This window comes from Hippocampus bargibanti, linkage group LG11, assembly GCF_051943395.1.
Source record: "Hippocampus bargibanti isolate YZ-2025 linkage group LG11, ASM5194339v1, whole genome shotgun sequence".
NCBI classification, from domain to species: domain Eukaryota; kingdom Metazoa; phylum Chordata; class Actinopteri; order Syngnathiformes; family Syngnathidae; genus Hippocampus; species Hippocampus bargibanti.
This window is the reverse complement of record NC_142744.1, coordinates 9,830,054-9,850,007: the sequence shown is the minus strand read 5'-3', so window position 1 is coordinate 9,850,007 and position 19,954 is coordinate 9,830,054. Positions and strand designations below refer to the sequence as shown.

The window sequence follows — 19,954 nt, the reverse complement described above, 5'->3', positions numbered from 1 at the left end:
TTAGAAAGAAGAAATATTCATTCAATATTTAAAATGTGACAAAAACAATGATTACCTTTTGATGTGATGCCAACTGGGAACTGGGAAGACTGGGCTGCACATTCTGGTGAGTCTGAGTCCAATCCAACAACGCCAACTCATCCAAGGGGTGATCGTGCCTGTCTCCAAGTGCACAACACACCACCCCCACGTCCCAACACACACACATAAGTGGATTTATACTCAAACAAATTTTGTCAGATTTGATTTCCCTCTATACTTCATTTATTGATTCAAATGTGATCAATGACACAAGCTCATCACAGGACACGAACATGAACAAGATTTCGATCCATAACTAGTTGGCACAATTTAGCCATTCCCTCAAAATTTTGTTTCTGACATAGTGTGTAAAAGGTTAAGACCGCCCAAACCAAACATGTGCATTGCATATTAACGGTGGTCAATTTTTAAGGCATGTGACACATGACAACAGTAATAATAATTACCATAATAATTACTCCTTTTTAAGCCAATAAATGACAACATAACGTAAAATATTTTACATAACGCTGTTTTGAAATGTACAATAATCCTATCATAAACCCTCTTATCCATGGTGCTCGATAAATATGTTTAAATAAATAAATAATAATAAATTACATTCACCCAATTCAAACACAATTGAGTTCACACAATTCTAAATTGTTCTGTGTAGTCCCGTGGGAACAAATTCGATGAAGTGCTTCGACCGACGAGATGTCATGTTGAACGATTGCGTTGCATAGATTTTTTTGCCATTTTATTGCTCAATCCAAATTCAGCTAAATATGATTCCCCCACCCTCAAATGACATTTAAATCCATCCAAATATGCCTCTCTGAACTGCGGTTTGATTTGATCCGTTCAGTTTTTGGGGAACAAACTTGAATGTGTTGTGCTTCGGCGTCCAAGTGCAGACTTTGGACGGAGTCTATATGAGGGGAATTTGAAGAAACATTTTTTGCGGCAGTAAAAATGAGAGTTTGTGCATTTTAATTGTGAAAGGAGGCGTTCAGGTCCCCCTGCGATTGGAAAGACTGGCCGCGGACGTGCAGGTCGTAGGGGTAGCGGCCCTCCGGGGCCACTCGATACATGGAGCCGTGCCCCAGGGCCGCGCGTCCAGTTGCGCCGCAGTAACGCACCCCGTAGTGGTGTGTCCCTCTGCCGTAGTCCGGCGGCTCGTCTTGCTTGAAGGCGAAAATGCCGTTGAGGTTGACGGGCGGGCTCATCTGGCTATCAAAATGCGGGCTGCCGGACTCCGGGGACGCGTACGACGGTTCGTAGGCGCCCGTATAGCCGTAGTGGCGGAACGGCTTGGTCGGGTCCGACGGGCCGCAGCCGCCGTGCCCGGCGGGGGCGCCCGCCTCGGAGCCCGGGTAGGCGGACGAGGAGTACAGAGAGTCGTACGCGGGCCGCCCGGAGAACACCACCTCACCGTTGTGGTCGGTGAGGAAGTTCCGGGCGTTGAGCTGCAGGCAGCCCGCCACCAGGTTAGTAGTGGGCTGCGATAATCCTTTGCAGAGGGTCTGCACGAAGGCCAGCAGGTCGGGTCTCTTGCCGGCGCTTAGGGTCTCGGATAAAGCCCAGATGTAGTTCTTGGCCAGGCGCAGGGTTTCGATTTTGGAGAGCTTTTGCGTTTTGGAGTAGCAGGGCACCACTTTGCGGAGACTCTCCAGCGCTGCGTTGAGGCCGTGCATGCGGCTCCTCTCCCGGGCGTTGGCCTCATGTCGCCGCATCCTGGAGCGGTCGTGGGGCTCTTTGGCGGCCTTCTTCTTACGGGCCCCGCGCTTCTTGTGCAGCGGGAGGCCGCCGTCGTCCTGCTCGTAGTCGCGGTCCGAGGATGCTGCGTCGTCCCCGGCGGACCTGCACGGTTCGTCGTCGTCCTCGTCCTCGTCGTGGAGGCGGTGGGGAGGGCGAGGGGAGGCTCGGCTCTCGGAGCCTCCTCCGCGGGGGTAACCGACGCCGAAGCGGGGCTCACACATGGCGTGCGCGTCGTCGAATGGCAGAGTCAACATACTTCCCGCTGAAACATTAAAAACCTTTAATTAAAAAACAAATGAAAGAATTTTCGGAGGGTTAATGAATTCCATCCACAAGAAAACTTATTGGCAGGCACAATTAAGGTATTCCAACTTTTTTGGGGATGACAAAAAGCATAAATTGAATATAAAATGCAACTCACCATGCAAGGGGGCGGAGGGGTGGTGTCAACGCGCTGACTGCATGCCCCCAAACCTCTCACTCCTGCACCTCCTAAAAAGATGACAACAAAATAAAATGACAAGAGCACACTGAGCCCTCCACCCTCTCCTCCTCCGCCTCCTCGTCGTCTTCCTGCAGGACTGTCTGCCACTGGTGCCAGCAGCCGGTATGCATGGCGGCGATGGTGCCATCTGCCGCTGACGTCTCATGGCAGCCCGGACCACGTGCTCCGTGGGTCCCTAGGGACCCTCCCTGTACAGTGCAGAAGAGCGGGAGAGAGATGATAACAAGCTAGAAGGCTAAATTTCATGTATGTGGGAACTGTCAACAGGTACACAGGTACGTTTGCCCGTTAAAAAGCAACTTTTACTTTGACTGAAGCATCTCAGAAATGAAAGATTGGATTTCAATTTGCACCACAAAAGCACACATGCAGGAAAACGTTGAGTGTGTTTGTCCAAAGCTATCAAGGCAGAATTTTGAGGGTTCAGGTGTTCCTTATGTTATGTGGTGCCATGACATAACTCTGTTATGACACATGCAGGAAAACGTTGAGTGTGTTTGTCCAAAGCCATGACATATTATGTCATGGCAGGATCCCCTAAAAAAAGTCACCACACCCTCCGCGGCGGCGACGCCCCTGTTGTTTTGTCACAAACAAAAAGTAAGCACAGCTGCATTGAGTGTTGAGGGATGCTAACTGGAAGTCAAAAAATTTCAATGTGAAGATTATAGAATAAACACGAATAAGATTTGGACAGGATACTCTGTTAGGTTGATTTTACAAACAATTAATGCATTCAATTTCAATGTCATTGTGGAAAAAGAAGTCGATTGGAATAAAATCGATGGATTGGTTGAGTTAATCACATCAAATCATAATGAGCATCGTATTGAAATGTGTTTTGTCAGACCGCCATGGCCACTTGGGAGCAGTATCAGACCATGGATCATATTGCGCATGCACATCTTCGCAATATTCATGTTTCAGTTCCTTGCCGAGGATAAAGAATATGTGACTGTGAGTGTTCTATTGGAAAGTGTATTGAGTGTGTTTCTGAATGTGTGAACTCATTCACTGCCAGACGATATGCAAAAATGTGCCATGGTTTTTGTCATTGTCACTGAAATTCCAGGATGCACAGAATATGGAGTTTTAGGATTACATAAACATTCAATACAACGTTAGAAACCTTAGACTCTCTTCTTTCATTAAGAAACAAAGAGTTAATTCCTATATTATACAGGTATGGAGTTATATGATCTTAAAATGAGGGCAGTTGTCCAAAATACGTATACAGTGATACCTCGGCTTACAAACACTTTAACTGACAAACTTCTTGCTATACGAACATTAAATTCGCGAGAATATAATCTTGGCATACAAACTAGTTTTTGGCGGACGAACCAACCCACACAGCGCCATGGTGGCTGGCGGACTAATTTTTGTCACCACTTTCTTTGAGTGCAGATGTGGTTTGTTATTGAGTGGAGTACTTTTGCTACACTGTAAACCCGAACAGTACTACTGACTCAAAGTCATTGAGGTCAGTCAACTCAAAAGCCGATTTTTTGTTTCAAAAACTTAAACGTTTTGAGTTTTCTGAATAGTCATGCGTTTTTAATTTGCAGTAAATCAATACTTTTGAGTTCATGGCTGTCGTATACTTATATATTTTGAGTAAACGGCAGAACGCTGCGTGATGACGTCACCGCAGGCGTGGTCTCACCGGGCGCGGTCTCACCGGGGCCATTTTTACTTCTCGACGGCTGAAGCGTGCAGAGACCCACGAATTCAGGTGAGAAGACAAACAACATTATTTAATATTACGAGGACCCAGTGTATCAATGCTGTAGTCGGTTCACAGAAAAAGGATATTTTGTTGTGTCGACGGCAAAATTGGAAAGTCAGTTTGTGGAACTTGCCGCCTTTCACAAGTTAGCAAAGATGCTAGTCCGTGTTCGTGCGCCCGGGACTTCTCCTATGTTAAGCGCTGTGGCGATATATGTATGAATTTTTCTTAAACGTCTCTTGTCTGTTGAAAGACACAGAAGTGTTATTTAGAGAATAGTACCGCGCAGGTTTAGTTGGGCGGTGGCCGAGTAATATCTGCTGCAGGTTATGTTTGTGTCCGCGAAGGTCCGAGAGTAATCGTCAAATTGGTGTAAAATTAAGGTTTATATAAAAGGGTCACACGAAATCCTCCACGCCGTGGCTGCAACGCCCAGCAGGTTAATGCTTTGAGTTAACTTTGTTTGCAAACGACAGGACGTGTGTCAGTGTCCAGCACAAGCTATAGGCTTAAGATATCTATACACGTGCAGCGGTAGTGCTGCAGCTTTAAGAATGCACTAAGTAAATATAATGATAGCCAAAAAATGTACAGTGGATTGGAATATGTACAATTGATGCAGTTTAAATGGTTATGCATGTGTAAATTAAACATGAACTTTTTTTAAAATGTATTTTTGGCATTTTAAGGATACCGAGAGAGCTGCTGGAGGCCAAGTCATCAAACTGCAAACGCTTGACTGGTTTGATTGCATCATTTAATCTGGTACATTAGATTTATTAAACTTAAAAAGTTAACATGGATAAATGTGTTTTATTAAATTAAAGGATTACATTCATTGTCATGTTTTTTTCTCTTCAACCTTTCAGCCCCCTGTGCTATATTCTTAATTACCTGATGAATATCATACTACATGTAGGTATTTTTTACATTGAACAGAATTTTACCTTTTTAACATATATTGGAGTATTTTACACCATTAGTTGAGACTTCATTGATTGTTCTTTCTTTAAAACAATCTCAAGTCTCACATTCTCCTCTGCTCTTACCAACAACTGATGTTCATTAATCATTACAGTGATGCAGTTGTTAAATTGCAATAGGGATAGTGCGGAGGTTCCAAACTATTACGAAGGATATGCTTGGATTTGAGCTATTATGAGACCGAAAAAGACCCCACCACGGGCTAGTGTTAAGCCGAAGAGGACACAAAAGAAAATTACAGTCGAGCAGATCATCGAAAAACACGAACGAGGTGTGCGTTTGTGTGACTTAGCGTCCCAGTACCAGTATGCTAAATCGACCTTGATACATGTGGCTCAGGGTGTTTCTGTGTTGTCAAACCAACTGTCTCAGGCAATAGAAGACAGTGAAAATCTTCTGTTGATTTGGATTAACGAAAAGCAGCTAGTAGGGGACAGTGTGAGTGAGGGTATTATCGCCGAGAAAGCATGGCAACTTCACTCTGATATCATCAAGAGGCAACTACAACGAAATCACAAAGGTAAATAAAACGACTGCCACGTTCTGATTGGCGCCCAACGGGTAGCGCTGTCAGCCCTGCCTGCAGCCTCGCAGGTGCTGGTCGTTACAATCAGTGGCAGTCAAAAGGGCTCCTGGCGCGACCATTTGGCGTCGGGTCATTGTATGCATTGTATGCAATTGTATGCATTGTGTATGCATTGTATGCTGTGCGTGTGTTTGTTTTGGCAGACTTTTACTCTTGGTTTTCCTTTGATACTTTGTATTTTTCTGTTCAGATGATTTTGATGTTTTAGATTTTGTTCCTGTTGATTTTATTTTAAAACAATTTCTCAAATAGAACCTGCTGCTCCCTCCTGTCTGCTTTTTGGGATCAACAACTGCCATCACCACCTTGCAAACCTTGACAACGACTTTATTATATAGTAGTTTATTTCTTTAATTACAATACAACAGCACATTTATCATACATAAAATAAGGCATATTTTGTGTAGTTTAAAGGGCAACCGACATCACTCTTTTGGTTTTTTAACTGACATCAGAAAAAACGTTTTATAGCGTCTAAAAAACCCAAAACACGCAGTATGATATTTTTATTCAAATGCAAAACACAAATAAAATGACTTAAAGTGTCCAAAATCTGCAAAAAATTGAGCTGCGAATTGGGCATTTTCAGAAAGTCCCGCCCCCAATTCGTGACGTCACGCCAAGACGTTTTGCATTGCTGGAGAATCAAAACAATGGCTTCAGATTCGGATAATATGCTTTCTTGTTACACATCCAGTTATGAATATGATTCAAATAGTTCTGAAGAGGAAAGCATAAATGTTTGCAATCGATTAAAGAATTTATTCCGTGTCATTTTGAGGCAAACGGGCGGAGGGGGAATGTCTCACCCAAAAAGAGGCAAGAAAATGGCCACCGAGCTGTGAGGAATTAGTCAGCCCGTTTCCACAGGCTGATAAATTCGTTCCATGGAGCTTGGACTCCCTCTGCTGGCGGCTTTTGGATCTAACACGCGGTTTAAAAAAAACAGTACAGCAAAATACATTGACGTGATGGAAAGACGCGACAATGCGTCTTTTTTACGGTCAGGAGGCGGTCCTTTTCTGTCACGTGAGGACTCGTCACCAACTCAAAAACAAGACTTCGTGAATGTTCAGCGCGAGTCTTAAAACGTAAAATATAGCTATATGCGGTGGAATCTTATTAAAATACAGTATAAGTCATTTGAAGCCATTTTACAAATTATGGACACAACTTGTCCGAAGACGTCGGTTGTCCTTTAAGGCTTATTTAGTAAAAAAATATGTTTTATGCGGACCTGCGAATGGATTATTCCCATTTTCAATGGTTCCTCATGGGAAATAAATTTTTGGCAGACAAACTTTTCGCCTTTCTGAGAACCAGGGCTTTATCCACACTTAAACAAGAAAAAAACAAAACCAGAACAAATTTGAGAATGGCGCTCTACATCACATTTTCAATTCCCAAATACATTCGTGAATGCCAGTGAATGAGTTAAGTTGAAATACTAGTTGCTGAAAATCTTATGTGAGCCTTTTGCAAGCGTTAGCCATGTTCAGCTAAAATTCTGATCCGAGTCAGATTCGAAAGTGTATTTCAGCATTCGGGATGATGATGATGATGAAGGGGGCGAGGGAGGGTTCCTACTTCTCGGGAGTCCAAAACAGTAAGTGCACCCCGAGGATAGAAATATATGCAAGAAAAAAAACAAAGGGCCGATGGCAGACTGCCAACGCCACACGAGGGGCACAGCTGGCACTTGATATGGCTGCATGCGCTCCTCAGTTATGCGGAACACACGCGCGCGCACACGCATACACACGCCAGCCAATGACCTTGTTACAAGGAGAATCAATTAAAGCCCAATATCAATCTTGCTGTATTGAACATTACAAGACATGAGCACAAAAGACATACCTTCATATACGAATACAATACGTGTGTATGTGTGTCCGTGTGTGTGTGTGTGTTGTAGGCGCATCCGATCAGTCCGACTCCCCGTCTTGGAATAATCAGTCGACTGCACTAATTGCAAATGCAAATATGCAAATCCATATTAATTAATTACTCCGCTAATTAGTTCTCTTGTCTGCTCAGGTAATAAATCACGGTGTGTTGAAGAAGAGGGGGGAAGAGAGCGTGAGAGACTGATCTTTTTTTTCGGGGGGGGGGGGGGGGGGGGGGGGGGGGGGGATGGGGCGACGGACCGAGTTCTCAGGTGCCATGTCGACGGCCGTCAATCTCCCCAAAAGTGACGGCACCGCTTTAAGAATGTGTGACATTTGGAGGTGGGGTGGCGCATGTCTATGACGCCTACCCGCCTGTCAGCGCTTTTAATTATCACATTATCAGTTTTTACGCCGCGGTTGACTCAATGGATGCCAGCGCCGAAGGGTGGTGACGCGGAGGAGTTATCAACTCAGCAAAAAAAAAAAAAAAAAAAAAAACGCCAAGATACAAAAAAATCCAAACGAATCTATTTTTTTTCTTTCATTAAAGCTGACACTTGAGCAGTAGTTTGCGCATCACGTCATAGAAAACGCAGATCAGCGTTTGGAGTGCCATCGAAGTCCAAGAGTCGGGAAAGTAGAACGAGTTGTGTACGTCAGTTTACGTCGGCGTATGTCTGTTTCCGTCAATGCACTGACACAACAACATAAAATATATTGATCATATGTACATGTCAAATAGTACTCGTTCATCATCCTAAAATGAATGTTCTATAAAATAAATTATTATTACTTTTTTTTATCGAAAACGTCAGATCCGGTTGGCTCGTGGGGTCACGTGACGCACCAAGAAATCACGTCAACACTCCATCGTTCTGATATCAACATTGTTTTTTTTAAAATTTTGGTATCAGTAAAGTTAATTGGATTTCAAAATAACCCGTGACGAAAAATATATAGTTTATTTTGAGTTATCTTTAATTGGTAAATATTAAATTCAGTGGCGGTCCGTGCATTTCACACATAGGCCTTCAGTGAAGTCCTGCTTAGTCCGACTTGAACAAATATCCCTCGTAATACCATAATTTATGACACAACGGCTGGAGATATCATTTACAAAAGCACACGCACGCAGTACTGGGGGTGGCATCACCTTAATCGTCTACAACACAGGCTATTTTCCGGTGCAATTACACATCAATAAATCTGCATCAGCAATTAGAACTTGTCACTATACGTGATACTGCAAACACTTGAAAATAAAAGGAAATTTAAAATCATTTGTCCACAAAGTTTTATGAAGTCCACCAAGAATATGCAATTTGCAAAAAGATTTTACGCTAAATTACAAAATGTCAGTTGAATATAAGAAAAACAACAAGACATTCACAAAACGAACTATTTGTTGAAAATAAAAGTAAACAAATCTTTTTCATTTGTTCTTGAGAATAGGCCTACATGCGACAGCGAGTTGTCCTCTCCTTCAGCCATTGTGGGTTAAAAAAGCGAGTAGATATACGTACTTGGTTTTTCTGCTAAAGTTTCCGGGTCTGATCTGTTGTCAGCTCGGTTGATTTGCATAGCGCTGCCTCCGCTGAGGGCTGAGGTAAAGTGAGTATCCAATCAAAGGACGCATACGTCATGTTCAACGCGAGACCCTCTAGCTGGCCTTACTGTGCCAACTCGTGATCTGATTGGCTATCGCAACTGTATATCAACTACATGTGCCCGTTCATGTACAGCGCACAGACGCCCTCACTTGATTCTGAAGGCGTCGGTCAGATTTCATACAGCCTGGCGACACAAACTAGCTGAATTCTGATTGGATCAAAAACTCTGACCTAAAACTACAACGCTGAAAGGAGCATAACCAAATGGATATAATATAACATCAAGAAAACAGTATGTAGAATAATTTATATATATATATATATATATATATATATATATATATATATATATATATATATATATATATTTATATATATATATATATTTTTTTAGAAAAAATACTTTTTTAATGAAATTGACTTTTATTATAATTATAATGATGTCTGATTATGTTAGGCCAGCAGAGAAGGCCTTGCTGGCCCTGACGGCCCACCACTGATTAATTTACACTAAAGCAATTGCTACAGTGTCAAAATATCCTATTAAAATACCAATACATATTGTGTCTCTAAAAATATGTATTGTTACAGCATTACTAATATCGATGAGAAGGTTTCTTCAGCCGTCATCTGTACAAAAGTGAAGGTTTCGGACGTTTCGCCTCCTATCCAAGAGGCTTCGTCAGCGAACTAAAGTCTGACTGGTCGTATCGGCCCCATTTATATATCCCTAGGGATATATATCTTCTCATCGATGGACCACTCCTGTACGACTGAGAGCTTACACAGAAGCATTACTAATATGAAACTGGAAATGGAAAGTTATGAAGATGTAAAAAAAAAACTATGAATTAAATAAAAGCACAAATCAACATGGAAAACCAGGACAAGACATCTTATGGTAGCTTAACGACAAATACCATCAACTGGAGAATACTCCGCGTTTTTACATGTTGTCATTTTTAGTGTGCAGTTACATTTCCAAAGGCTAGATTAGATGGAGGACACTGATTCGCTGTGGCAACGCCTGAAGGGAAAAACCGAAAGGAAAAGAAGTTACATTTCCAAAGACAACTGGGAAAATTCAAAACCGCGCACTTAGCATCCGTGTCAAGGCTAAACTTAGCATCGATGTCAAAGCTAAGTTAGCATCAATGGATGTCAGTGCTAAACTTAGCATCAATGTCAATGCTAAACTTAGCATCTAAACTTAACATCAATGTTAATGCTAACTTAGCAAGGCAGTAGCCTCCAATTCCCCTCGATCAAAGAAACATGGAGAAGAATTTCAACAATTCTTATTTTGCGGAATACTCGAGTCGTTTTTTGGGACGTTGCCTTGGTACATCCCAACACCGAGCCACGCACTGGAACGGTTGTGGCAAGGGGGAGGAGCACCGAGGATAGCCGGGAATGATTAGCAAAGGGTCATGGCTCGCACTGCACCGGTGTCGTCCAGCTGTGCTGTTCTAGCCAATTAGAAGTGCCATATGCTGCAGCACTCGGGCTAGCCACACCTCCCACTCACACCCATGCAACACACACACACGCACGCACGCACACACACACACGCACACGCACACGCACACGCACACGCACACGCAGTTTCTATATGACAATGGAGGAGATATGGCGGTCAGGTATTTCCGTGGGTGTTTGCAGGCTGGCGTCATGCATAATGGATGTGTTGTTGAAAATGTAGAATGTGAAGATGTTTGTCACAAGACGTGTGAGATGTTGCCGGGGGTGCGCCTACCCTCTTTCTTTTTTTTCCTCCCCCCAAAGCGAAAGCAATCTGTTCGCACGCACTCAATCTGTCGCTTGCCGAGCGACAAGATAAATACTTTTTTTTGCTAAAACATGTCAGATTCTCATATTTAAGTGAGTTTTTGGTAATGAGTTTTATGTACGGATTCCATAAAGTTGATGAGGAATTGCCGTGAAGACGACATAAATGTGTAATAAACATGTGCAGAGCCGAGAGGAGACATACTTTGGAAAATTGGATTTTTAATAGTTTGTGTACGAAAACAGTAGCGCCCTGAGATGTGAGATGAAGTCATTCGGCGATCTCGCTTCGATCACAAATCATCATTTGCCACTGAAATGAATGGAAATCCAGCCCATAAACAATAGAAATTGTTGTAACCCTGTTTTCTGTCATCTTATATTGTTTCGGCACATACAAAGTATTGAAATGGGTTAATACCACACCCAATAAGATTTAAGTAGCTTCTTTGAAATTTCTCTTTCACGTGTTGTATGATTATTGAGGTTGCCATGTTGGCGGTATATGTAAAATTGTAATATCTGTTATAACAAAAGCAAATCAAGTTTTATCGTAAACCGAGGTATCAAGTTTTAGGACTACAGTCCTAAAACTTGATACCTCGGTTTACGAACCCCTTGGCTGACGAACTTTTTGGTTTACAAACGTTAAATTTATGAACATTTTACCTTGGCATACAAATTATTTTTCGAGATACACACGGAGCTGCCACAACGAGTGATGTGTCGTCAACGAGCCCGTTCTCCTAAAAGAAAATGGCAGCCGGCTTGTTTTGGTCCCCTATTCCCCGCCCCTAGCAGTCGGTTAAATCCACTTCATTGGTCAAGAACGCAGCAGTGACGGGTCGGGGGGTGTTTCAGACAGAGAGAGAGCGAAGCCATTCTCCAAAAAAGGAAATGGCTGCCGACATTTTTTTGTGCTCTCTTCCCCAAGTCTTCGGTTAAAGCTACGTGATTGGTCAAGAACACAGCAGTGAGGGGAGGTGGTTTAAACATTAAAGACACAGGCAGACGATAGAGAGAGAGTGGCAAAATGGATAGAAAACAGTGAAATCTGGACTCATTTCACCTTTGATAGTTCAAAGGACGAGTGTAAACTGCAAGGTTAAAATTCCCAGAAATCAGGCTCCACAAATAACCCGCACTAGCTATCAGTTCAATTTGAAATTAAAAGACAAGCAAGGGAACCAGCTATTAATTATGCTTCTAGTGTGTCTGCTTGCATCTGTTGCTGTTGCAGTATCACAACTTCCAAGATGTACAACCCAGAGCTCCTTGAGACACTATGTAAAAAGCTATCCATTCCATCAAGCCATCAACGACCCTCACAAAGGTAAATAAAATGACTTTATTATACAGTACAATTTATTTCTTTAATTATAATACCATAGCACATTTATTCTACATAAAATAAGGTATATTCTGTGTAGTTTTAAGGCTTAGAAAATTAGAAAGTAGAAAATTATGTTTTATGGGGACCTGGGAACGGATTATTCTTATTTTAATAGTTTCCTATGGGAAATTAACTTTTGGGATACACACTTTTTGCCATCCACACTCTGTCTGGGACTGTACATATACATTCAATACAGCGTTAGAAAACAATTAATTCCTAAATTATAAGGATCCAGAGTTACATGAAGTTGAAATGAGGGCAGCTGTCCAAAATACAATGCAATACATACATATTGGTTTATATAGCGCATTAACAACAGCTGAAAATGCTGCCCCCTTGTGGAAAAAAAAACATTTCCACAGGCCATGGGCAGCGCTTTATCGACACCCAACAAACCTCAAACAAATTCGAGAATGGCGCTCTACGTCATATTTTCAATTCCCAAATAAATTCGTGAATGGCAGTGAATGAGTTAATCACATTTCAATAGGCCACATGATTTACTATCACTTAACTTTCTTTTTTTAATTGCAATTCAATTTTTAAAAAAATAAAGATGTGACATGGAGATTGACAGGCGTTTTCTCACCTCGTCCACACTCTCGGTTGTTGATGTGACGATCGCCTTCAACCTGCTTGCATCTCATCAAGTGTCCCCCGTTTCCCTCCTCTTCCTCTTTTTGGGGCGAGAAAATGTGACATCAAGTGAGACTTTCATGGGAGGCCATAAATGAAGTCATGTGGTATAACATTGCAACTTGCGCAAAATTCCTCACCAGTCGGTCGCATGGGAAAAAGTTTGGCGCAACATTGCTTGCAGCCGATGTTCCATTTCACGCTTAATTTATTTATTGTCTGTCGTGAACATTTTTTTTTGTATTCATCCACTTTTAAACTGCAACATGAATATGAGTAAATATTAATTTGAGGATGACCTCTGTTTTTTTCCCTTTTAAATCATCAATCAATCAAAAATGTAATCGACAGTGCAACCACACTCTCATCAACACGCTGAAAATATCACGTTGAAGAACGTCTGAATGAAATTTAGCATCTATTAAGAATTCCGCAGTGTGGCCTGGTTGGAAATTTCTCCACGTGTCATCGTGCCATCTGTCTTTAGACGCATTTAACCAACACCAGCGACGTGGTGTCCTGTCAGGTTCGAACAGATCCGCAATTAACAAAATGCTCAAAGAGTGAGAACATGTCATGTGATAAAAGTACGCACTTGCCAATCTGCACACTGGTTATAGTCATCATCATGAGGGTGGTAGATGTCTTTTTGTAACAAAAAAAAACATATCACACATATCCACACATATCAGCTAACCTGCGAAAATGTAATTTTTTTCTAAATGAAGCTTCATATGACATATGTCCCTGGCATTAAGATATCACAAGTTTCCAGTTGAGGAACACTTTATAGATGAACATTCTCAACTCAGTTCATATTATTCTGTGGTTCCATAGTATTAAGATGCCACAAAATGGCGGTGAAGTGACATTTTTAATTAGTTTAGCACAGAAACCACAAGTAAAAAAAATAATGCTCAGCTTTTTTTGCTCACATATTTCCATTTTCTCTCATTTTTCAGTGGAGAACTAAAAAACTTGTTTTTATGACAAAATATTGCAAATTTCCCCATGGTAGGACTATTAAAGGCTTAATGATTCTTAAAAACAACTTTTTTTTCCTGATCGCCTCCAAACTCACTTTTTTCCTTGCATTTCCCCACCCCCTTAAAAAATAACCACCAACTATTTTTTTGCTTCCAAAACACCCTGTCCTATATATTAACTTTTATTAGTGTAACTCTTTAAGTACAATTGCTTTACTTTGTCTCGTCACACCGGAGAATACAAACAGCTTCCGGTTTCTTCGCCCAAAGCTGTCCCCCGAGCAACATCAACTCAACCTAACAATGTTATTGTTCAAGAACACATTGACTGTAAAACAATGGCAAATAAGACATTTCTATCTAAGATAGTTGTATAAAACGTAAAATTGTCTGAAAAAGAGGGACTAATGTGATGATCTTCCAAGTAACAGGTGAAGTGGGTAAAGTTGAAGAATCAATAAATATGATCACGGGGAATTGCGCAATACAGGAAGCAGGAAACAAGAAGTGGGGAACGTTAGGAGACATCTGCCGTCGTCCAACATGGGACCAAGTTGGGTTGCGGGGGGCGGAGTGGTTTGTGTGCGTGTGTTGGGGGGCATTGGAGGAGAGTTGGCAGGAAACTCCAGTCCCCAAGCTGAAAAGCATCCAGGAAGTAAACGCTCGTCTGGCCAAGAAGCACTTCCACGCCCCTCCCCCCACTACTTGGTCGAGATGAGCTCGCCTCTTTAACACCGGAGCCAAGTTTCAATGAGGCTCAACAGCGCGCACACACAACCTCCATCACTCACTGTAAATTGAATTATTGCCGCCCTCTTTTACATGCCGGTCATGTGGACATCAAGCGTCGACAGTAATCCCTCGTTTCTCGCGGTTAATGCGGACCGGGACCCGTGATAAACGAAAAACCGCGATGTAGGGAACCCTACATGGATTGGTAATTTTACGTGTGTGAGTACAAAAATATTTATAAGGCCAGATTTAGTGGAACACAGTACAGGACATGCATAAATAAGTACAGTAAATGTTTGTAGTACAGTACAAAACTCGAATGCAATAAAGTAAACACTCCACTATCAACATACTGTATAATGTTTACAGGTACACTACTGTATAAGTTAGGTTCTAGAAGGCCCCAAAGGTCTTGCAAAACGAGTGAGGAACATTGTAATAGGTAATTGGCCACACTCTATGGCTTCCTCACCTTCTTTCGGCCTGTTCCTGATCACCATCATTCGGCAACCTCATCTCAATGAGGTCAAGATCCGTCAGAGGTTCCGAATAGCACTCTATAAGGGTTTTAACATCTTCCGATGTCATGTCCGAGAACCCTTCAGTTTGAAGACTCTGTGCCAGCTGCACAGATTTTTCTAAAAACAGCTTTTTTCAACCCATTGTTGTTTTACAGTACTGTACTGTCGTAACCTTTTCTGCCATTTGCAGCATTTTTAGGTTAAAAAAAATCCGCGACGATCAATGGGCGGGGTAATCAAACCGCGAAGTAGCAAGGGATTACTTTACTTTTACGTTGCGCAAGAAAACGGCGAGGGAAGACGTAGCGCCACCACATTTTCATTCAAATTGTCGCTGCAAAAATAAATGAAACGGGTCATTGTGGAGGCCAGCAGAAGGACACACTGGCAGAGGACACCTTCTCGCCATCCTACAGAAAACGGGAGATGCATGCGGGAGATCGGACTGAGTCGGGACAGGAGGTGGGGTGGAGTACAAATACCAACACACACGCACACCCACACACCCACCCACACTCTCACGGATGGATGGTTGGAGTGCAATTGCACTTGTAAAGCAGCAACGCCGAGTGTGAAATATGTGTTTGCTTTATTAAGCGTGTAACGGATAAAGCGAGTGAACTCACGGCCATATAGCAGGTGTGTGTGTGTGTGTGTGTGTGTGTGTGTGTGCGCGCGTGTGTGTGTGTGTTTCTGCGCGCGCGCGCACGCCTGGAAAGAAGCGTACAAGCTCATTTGCACATCTCACTTGCGAGCAGATTGACTATTAAATAGAGTAATGGTGCAAAACAGGGGCTCCGTAAATCAGCCGGAAGCCCAAAAGAAGAAAAAAAACAAGAAGAAGAGGAAGAGAGAAGACGAAAAAGTGACGGCATCCTGGCAGCCGTCGACTGCCTCGGGGGGGCTCATGGCCGAAGAGAAGACGTGCGTTCCAGTGCAAACACGGGCTTTTAGGGAAACAGCTGGCGTGTAATTGAATTAATATTGGTCTTCTGCTTGTCGCTCTCCGACATCGCCTCACATTCACATGAATATGCATGCCGACCGCGATGGAGAGTTGGGGAAGTGTCTTACCTCGCGAGGATTCGGGATTGTCGAGTAGCATAGGTGATACGCTGGCCCCCTCTAGCGGTTTAGGTAAATAATGACTGCCCATGGATGCTTCAGAATCGGAGATGAGCAACTTCACCGATGGAGGGGGGAGGGTCACGTGGCTGACTGGGGTATGACAGAAACGCATACATTTTAAGTTGCTGAAATCATAAATAGGGAGATTTTCTGTTGTGCGTGTTAAAATAATGTGAGCGTTACAAAAGTGTAAATTAAAAATCAATAAAACACAAAAATGCTTTCATTGTTTACAGGTTACATCCGATTTACGACGAGCGTGATTTACGACCACCCATACTTACGACCACCACCGCCAGTCCCTATTTGTTTTTCATTTTACAAGTCATTTAGCACAGTGACGTGCAGTCAGGGGAGGCAGGTGAGGCCGTGCCTCACCTGTCATCATGGAACTATGAAATGAAAAAACAAATTAAACAGTTATATTTATTTAGTGATTTGTACTTTAAAGTTCTTTTTCATTTAACTTCACCATTTTTTGATTTTTTTTTCAAAATTGAAATGAATGAATGCTGAATTTTCATATTTACCGTTCAAATACTAAATAGAGACGAGTGGTGAGGCAGCAATCGGCTGAGCCTCACCATGGATTGTGCAATGGCTATGCTAACTGTGCTGGCTTGCGCTGCAGTGAGACCGCATTGCTGTCCCTCTGCATATCGCTATTAAAGTGTTCATACACTTTTAGTAAATGAACTAAATTTCTACACTTTAGCTGGTGTATATAATGTACAGTCACTGTACATTATAAACACTGTACAACAGTGTTTAATGTATTTTATTTTTATCAAAACTGTGTGCATAGGGGAGGCACACACTTCTCCTGCCTCATGACAGGGGGCGCTGGTGATTACAATGATTCTTGCGCCTCCTCGGCTGCAGAATAATATAATTAGCGAGAGTGAGCTACAGTAAACAGTTAGCAAGTTAAGTGCAACCATCCAGTCATTTTTTTTCGTGTTGCTTGGCCTTATTTTTAGAATGGAGGATTACATATCTAAATTGAAAGAAATAGAGACACTTTTAAAACTGAAGAAAGATAAGGAAGGCTTCTACAAAGAAGGTATCGATGCCTTTCGTCAGAAGGAGCGGCGCATGGACTTCATTTATACGTAAAGGTAACACGATAACAAGGTTTTTTTTAAATTCTTTTTTTCTATGCTGCAGTTCATACAAAGAATGCTGACATGACATTTTAAACAAAACACGTTAACTGTTGCCAATCAAATGGTGAATAAGCTACTCTGTAGAGTTCGTAGAGTTTGTAAATCTGACTGTGATGACGTCAGTGCCTCACCAACCATGAACCTCACCGCACATCACTGATTTAGCACCAAGTCTCTATTCAACATTTTGAATTGATTTCGACTTACGACCATTTTGACATTAGGCCGATTGCTCGAAACGGAACCCAGTCATAAGTCGGATGTTACCTGGATTTATACATTCAATGAGTATAAAAGTGCATTTTGTTTTTTACATTTTCTTTTGTCTCACCTTACAAATAAACGGTCTGTATTGTGTCAATAGTTACTTTATAAAATTACTTATGGTGAAAATTGTGAGTCTCCCGACCAAAACATGAGACTTAACTTGTATGGAAACGACTTTTTAAATGCAACGGTGACATCTGGGAAAGCTGGAGGGGGGCACTTTGTGTTTCCAAGTTTCCGTAGCCTTGATTTTCTTCAAAAGATGACCCTGCGCCTTATATGTGAAGTAATATTGAGCCACAACAAGTCTCGCAACTGCTGTCAGCAGCCACCGATTCCATTTCCCCCCTGTAGAAGAAGTCGTGCGTAACCCCAGCCTCTACTGTAGTGCCTTATAATGTGGTGTGCCATTTTTTGTAACTTTTATATGTTTATTTATTTATTATATTTGGAAAACGTTTTTTTTTCTTTCATTCTAGGCGTGTCTTATAGTCCGGTGCGCCTTATACATACATGGAAAAAGTTTGAAAATACACCATGAATTGGAACTGCGCCTTACACTCCGGTGCGCCTTATAAACCGGAAAATACCGTACTGTACTTAAAAAAACAGCTCAAAACGGTTTTGAAATCGGATTCAATGACATTTTTGACTGCATATCTTACCTGCTGGATGGGCGGAGTTCTTTGGAGTCGACATGAGCAAGACCGCAACGCCATGAATGAAGACATGCTGACAGGATCTGAGCCCTTTGAGTCCACTTTATTGATACAGCTGTGCAGTCACATAGCATGGTGGCGCACACACATGCGGCCGCGGTGAAACAGTGACATACGCACATCTGCATGCATACATTGTCACACTCATTCTCGGTCATTCTGTCAAGAGAGATTCGGTGGACTGTTTGCAGTCCAAATTGAGCTTTTGTCATCAATTGTGAATCAATCAATCAAACATGACTGGTATCAATAGCCTAAAAAAAATAAAGACGTTACATAAGATTTATTTTTCCCGTCATGCGTAATGTATGGTAAATTGAAACAAAGTGGTATTTTGAGATACGAGTGGCCTGGATTACTTTGGTTTCAAGATACAAGCAACAACCCAAGTACCGTATTTATTCGAGTATAACACACACACGTGTATAACGCGCACCCCTAATTGTCAATTAAAAAATCGGTATAAAATTTTGTTTCACTTTTTCTTGGCTCAGGCTAACTGGGAACAGTATATCAATTAAAATATCAAGAACACTGAATCTAAACTCTGGATATTGGTAATTGTGCAAAACAACAATGCTTAACTCACGTTTCAGTGCGGGCGAGGCGAGTAAAGGAAATGAAGCGCGTGATTCTGGTCTTTCCGAGAATCGAAACTGAAGGGCGCCTTAACAACAGCTGAATAGCCAGGGAAATGCTGCCCCCTCCTGGAAGGTATAAAGCATTAATATACGTACATGTATATGGGAATTTTTCTTCTCAGGCCTCGTTTATAACGCGCACCCAAACTGAGTTCTTTTAAAATTTTGCGAGTTATACTCGAATAAATACGGTAATTTTTTTTGCTTTGACGACACAATCATACAGACACAAATTAAGAAAATCATTTCACAATTCCCTAGATTCATTCTCATTTTTTTTCAGAGAAAAGAAATGTACGCCTTGAGTCTTATTACATTCTCTCTCTCTCTCTCTCTCTCTCTCTCTCTCTCTCTCTCTCTCTCTCTCTCTCTCTCTCTCTCTCTCTCTCTCTCTCTCTCTCTCTCTCTCTCTCTCTCTCTCTCTCTCTCTCTCTCTCTCTCTCTCTCTCTCTCTCTCTCTCTCTCTCTCTCTCTCTCTCTCTCGATATTCTAGGGCAGGGGTGTCAAAGTCATTTTTTTGCCGCAGGCCACATTGTAGTTATGGTTTCCTCTCGAGGGCCGTTATGAATTTGGGGAACCCATTAGAATGTTTAAATCCCTTCAAATATTACATATAGAGCACACAGCAAATTAATGAATAACTTGTTTTCAAATCTGAAGTCAAGAATAATGACTTTTATTGTGGTTGACATCCAAAAATATGAAATTTTGGCTCAGATTTTAGCAATCATCATGGAATTTAACAAGTTTGATTTGCTTTCGCGGGCCGAAAAAAAGATGAGCGGGCCGGATTTGGCCCGCGGGCCTTGACTTTGACACATGTGTTCTAGGGAGTCGGAAAAAGTATCGATATAACCGGACTATATATATATATATATATATATATATA

At 42.0% G+C, this 19,954-nt stretch overlaps 1 protein-coding gene across 1 annotated transcript; it reads right to left on the bottom strand.

The window, feature by feature from the left end:
• Positions 1-257: 257 nt before the first annotated feature.
• Positions 258-19,952, bottom strand: neurod6b (neuronal differentiation 6b). The gene is made up of 5 exons (XM_089008311.1): positions 18,371-19,952; positions 16,219-16,362; positions 12,859-12,945; positions 2,204-2,475; positions 258-2,044 (listed from the first exon to the last, which is right to left on the bottom strand). Exon 5 carries the CDS (start codon positions 2,034-2,036, stop codon positions 1,014-1,016), a length of 1,023 nt encoding a protein of 340 aa, XP_088864437.1. The 5' UTR covers positions 2,037-2,044; positions 2,204-2,475; positions 12,859-12,945; positions 16,219-16,362; positions 18,371-19,952; the 3' UTR covers positions 258-1,013.
• Between the last annotated feature and the right edge of the window lie 2 nt (positions 19,953-19,954).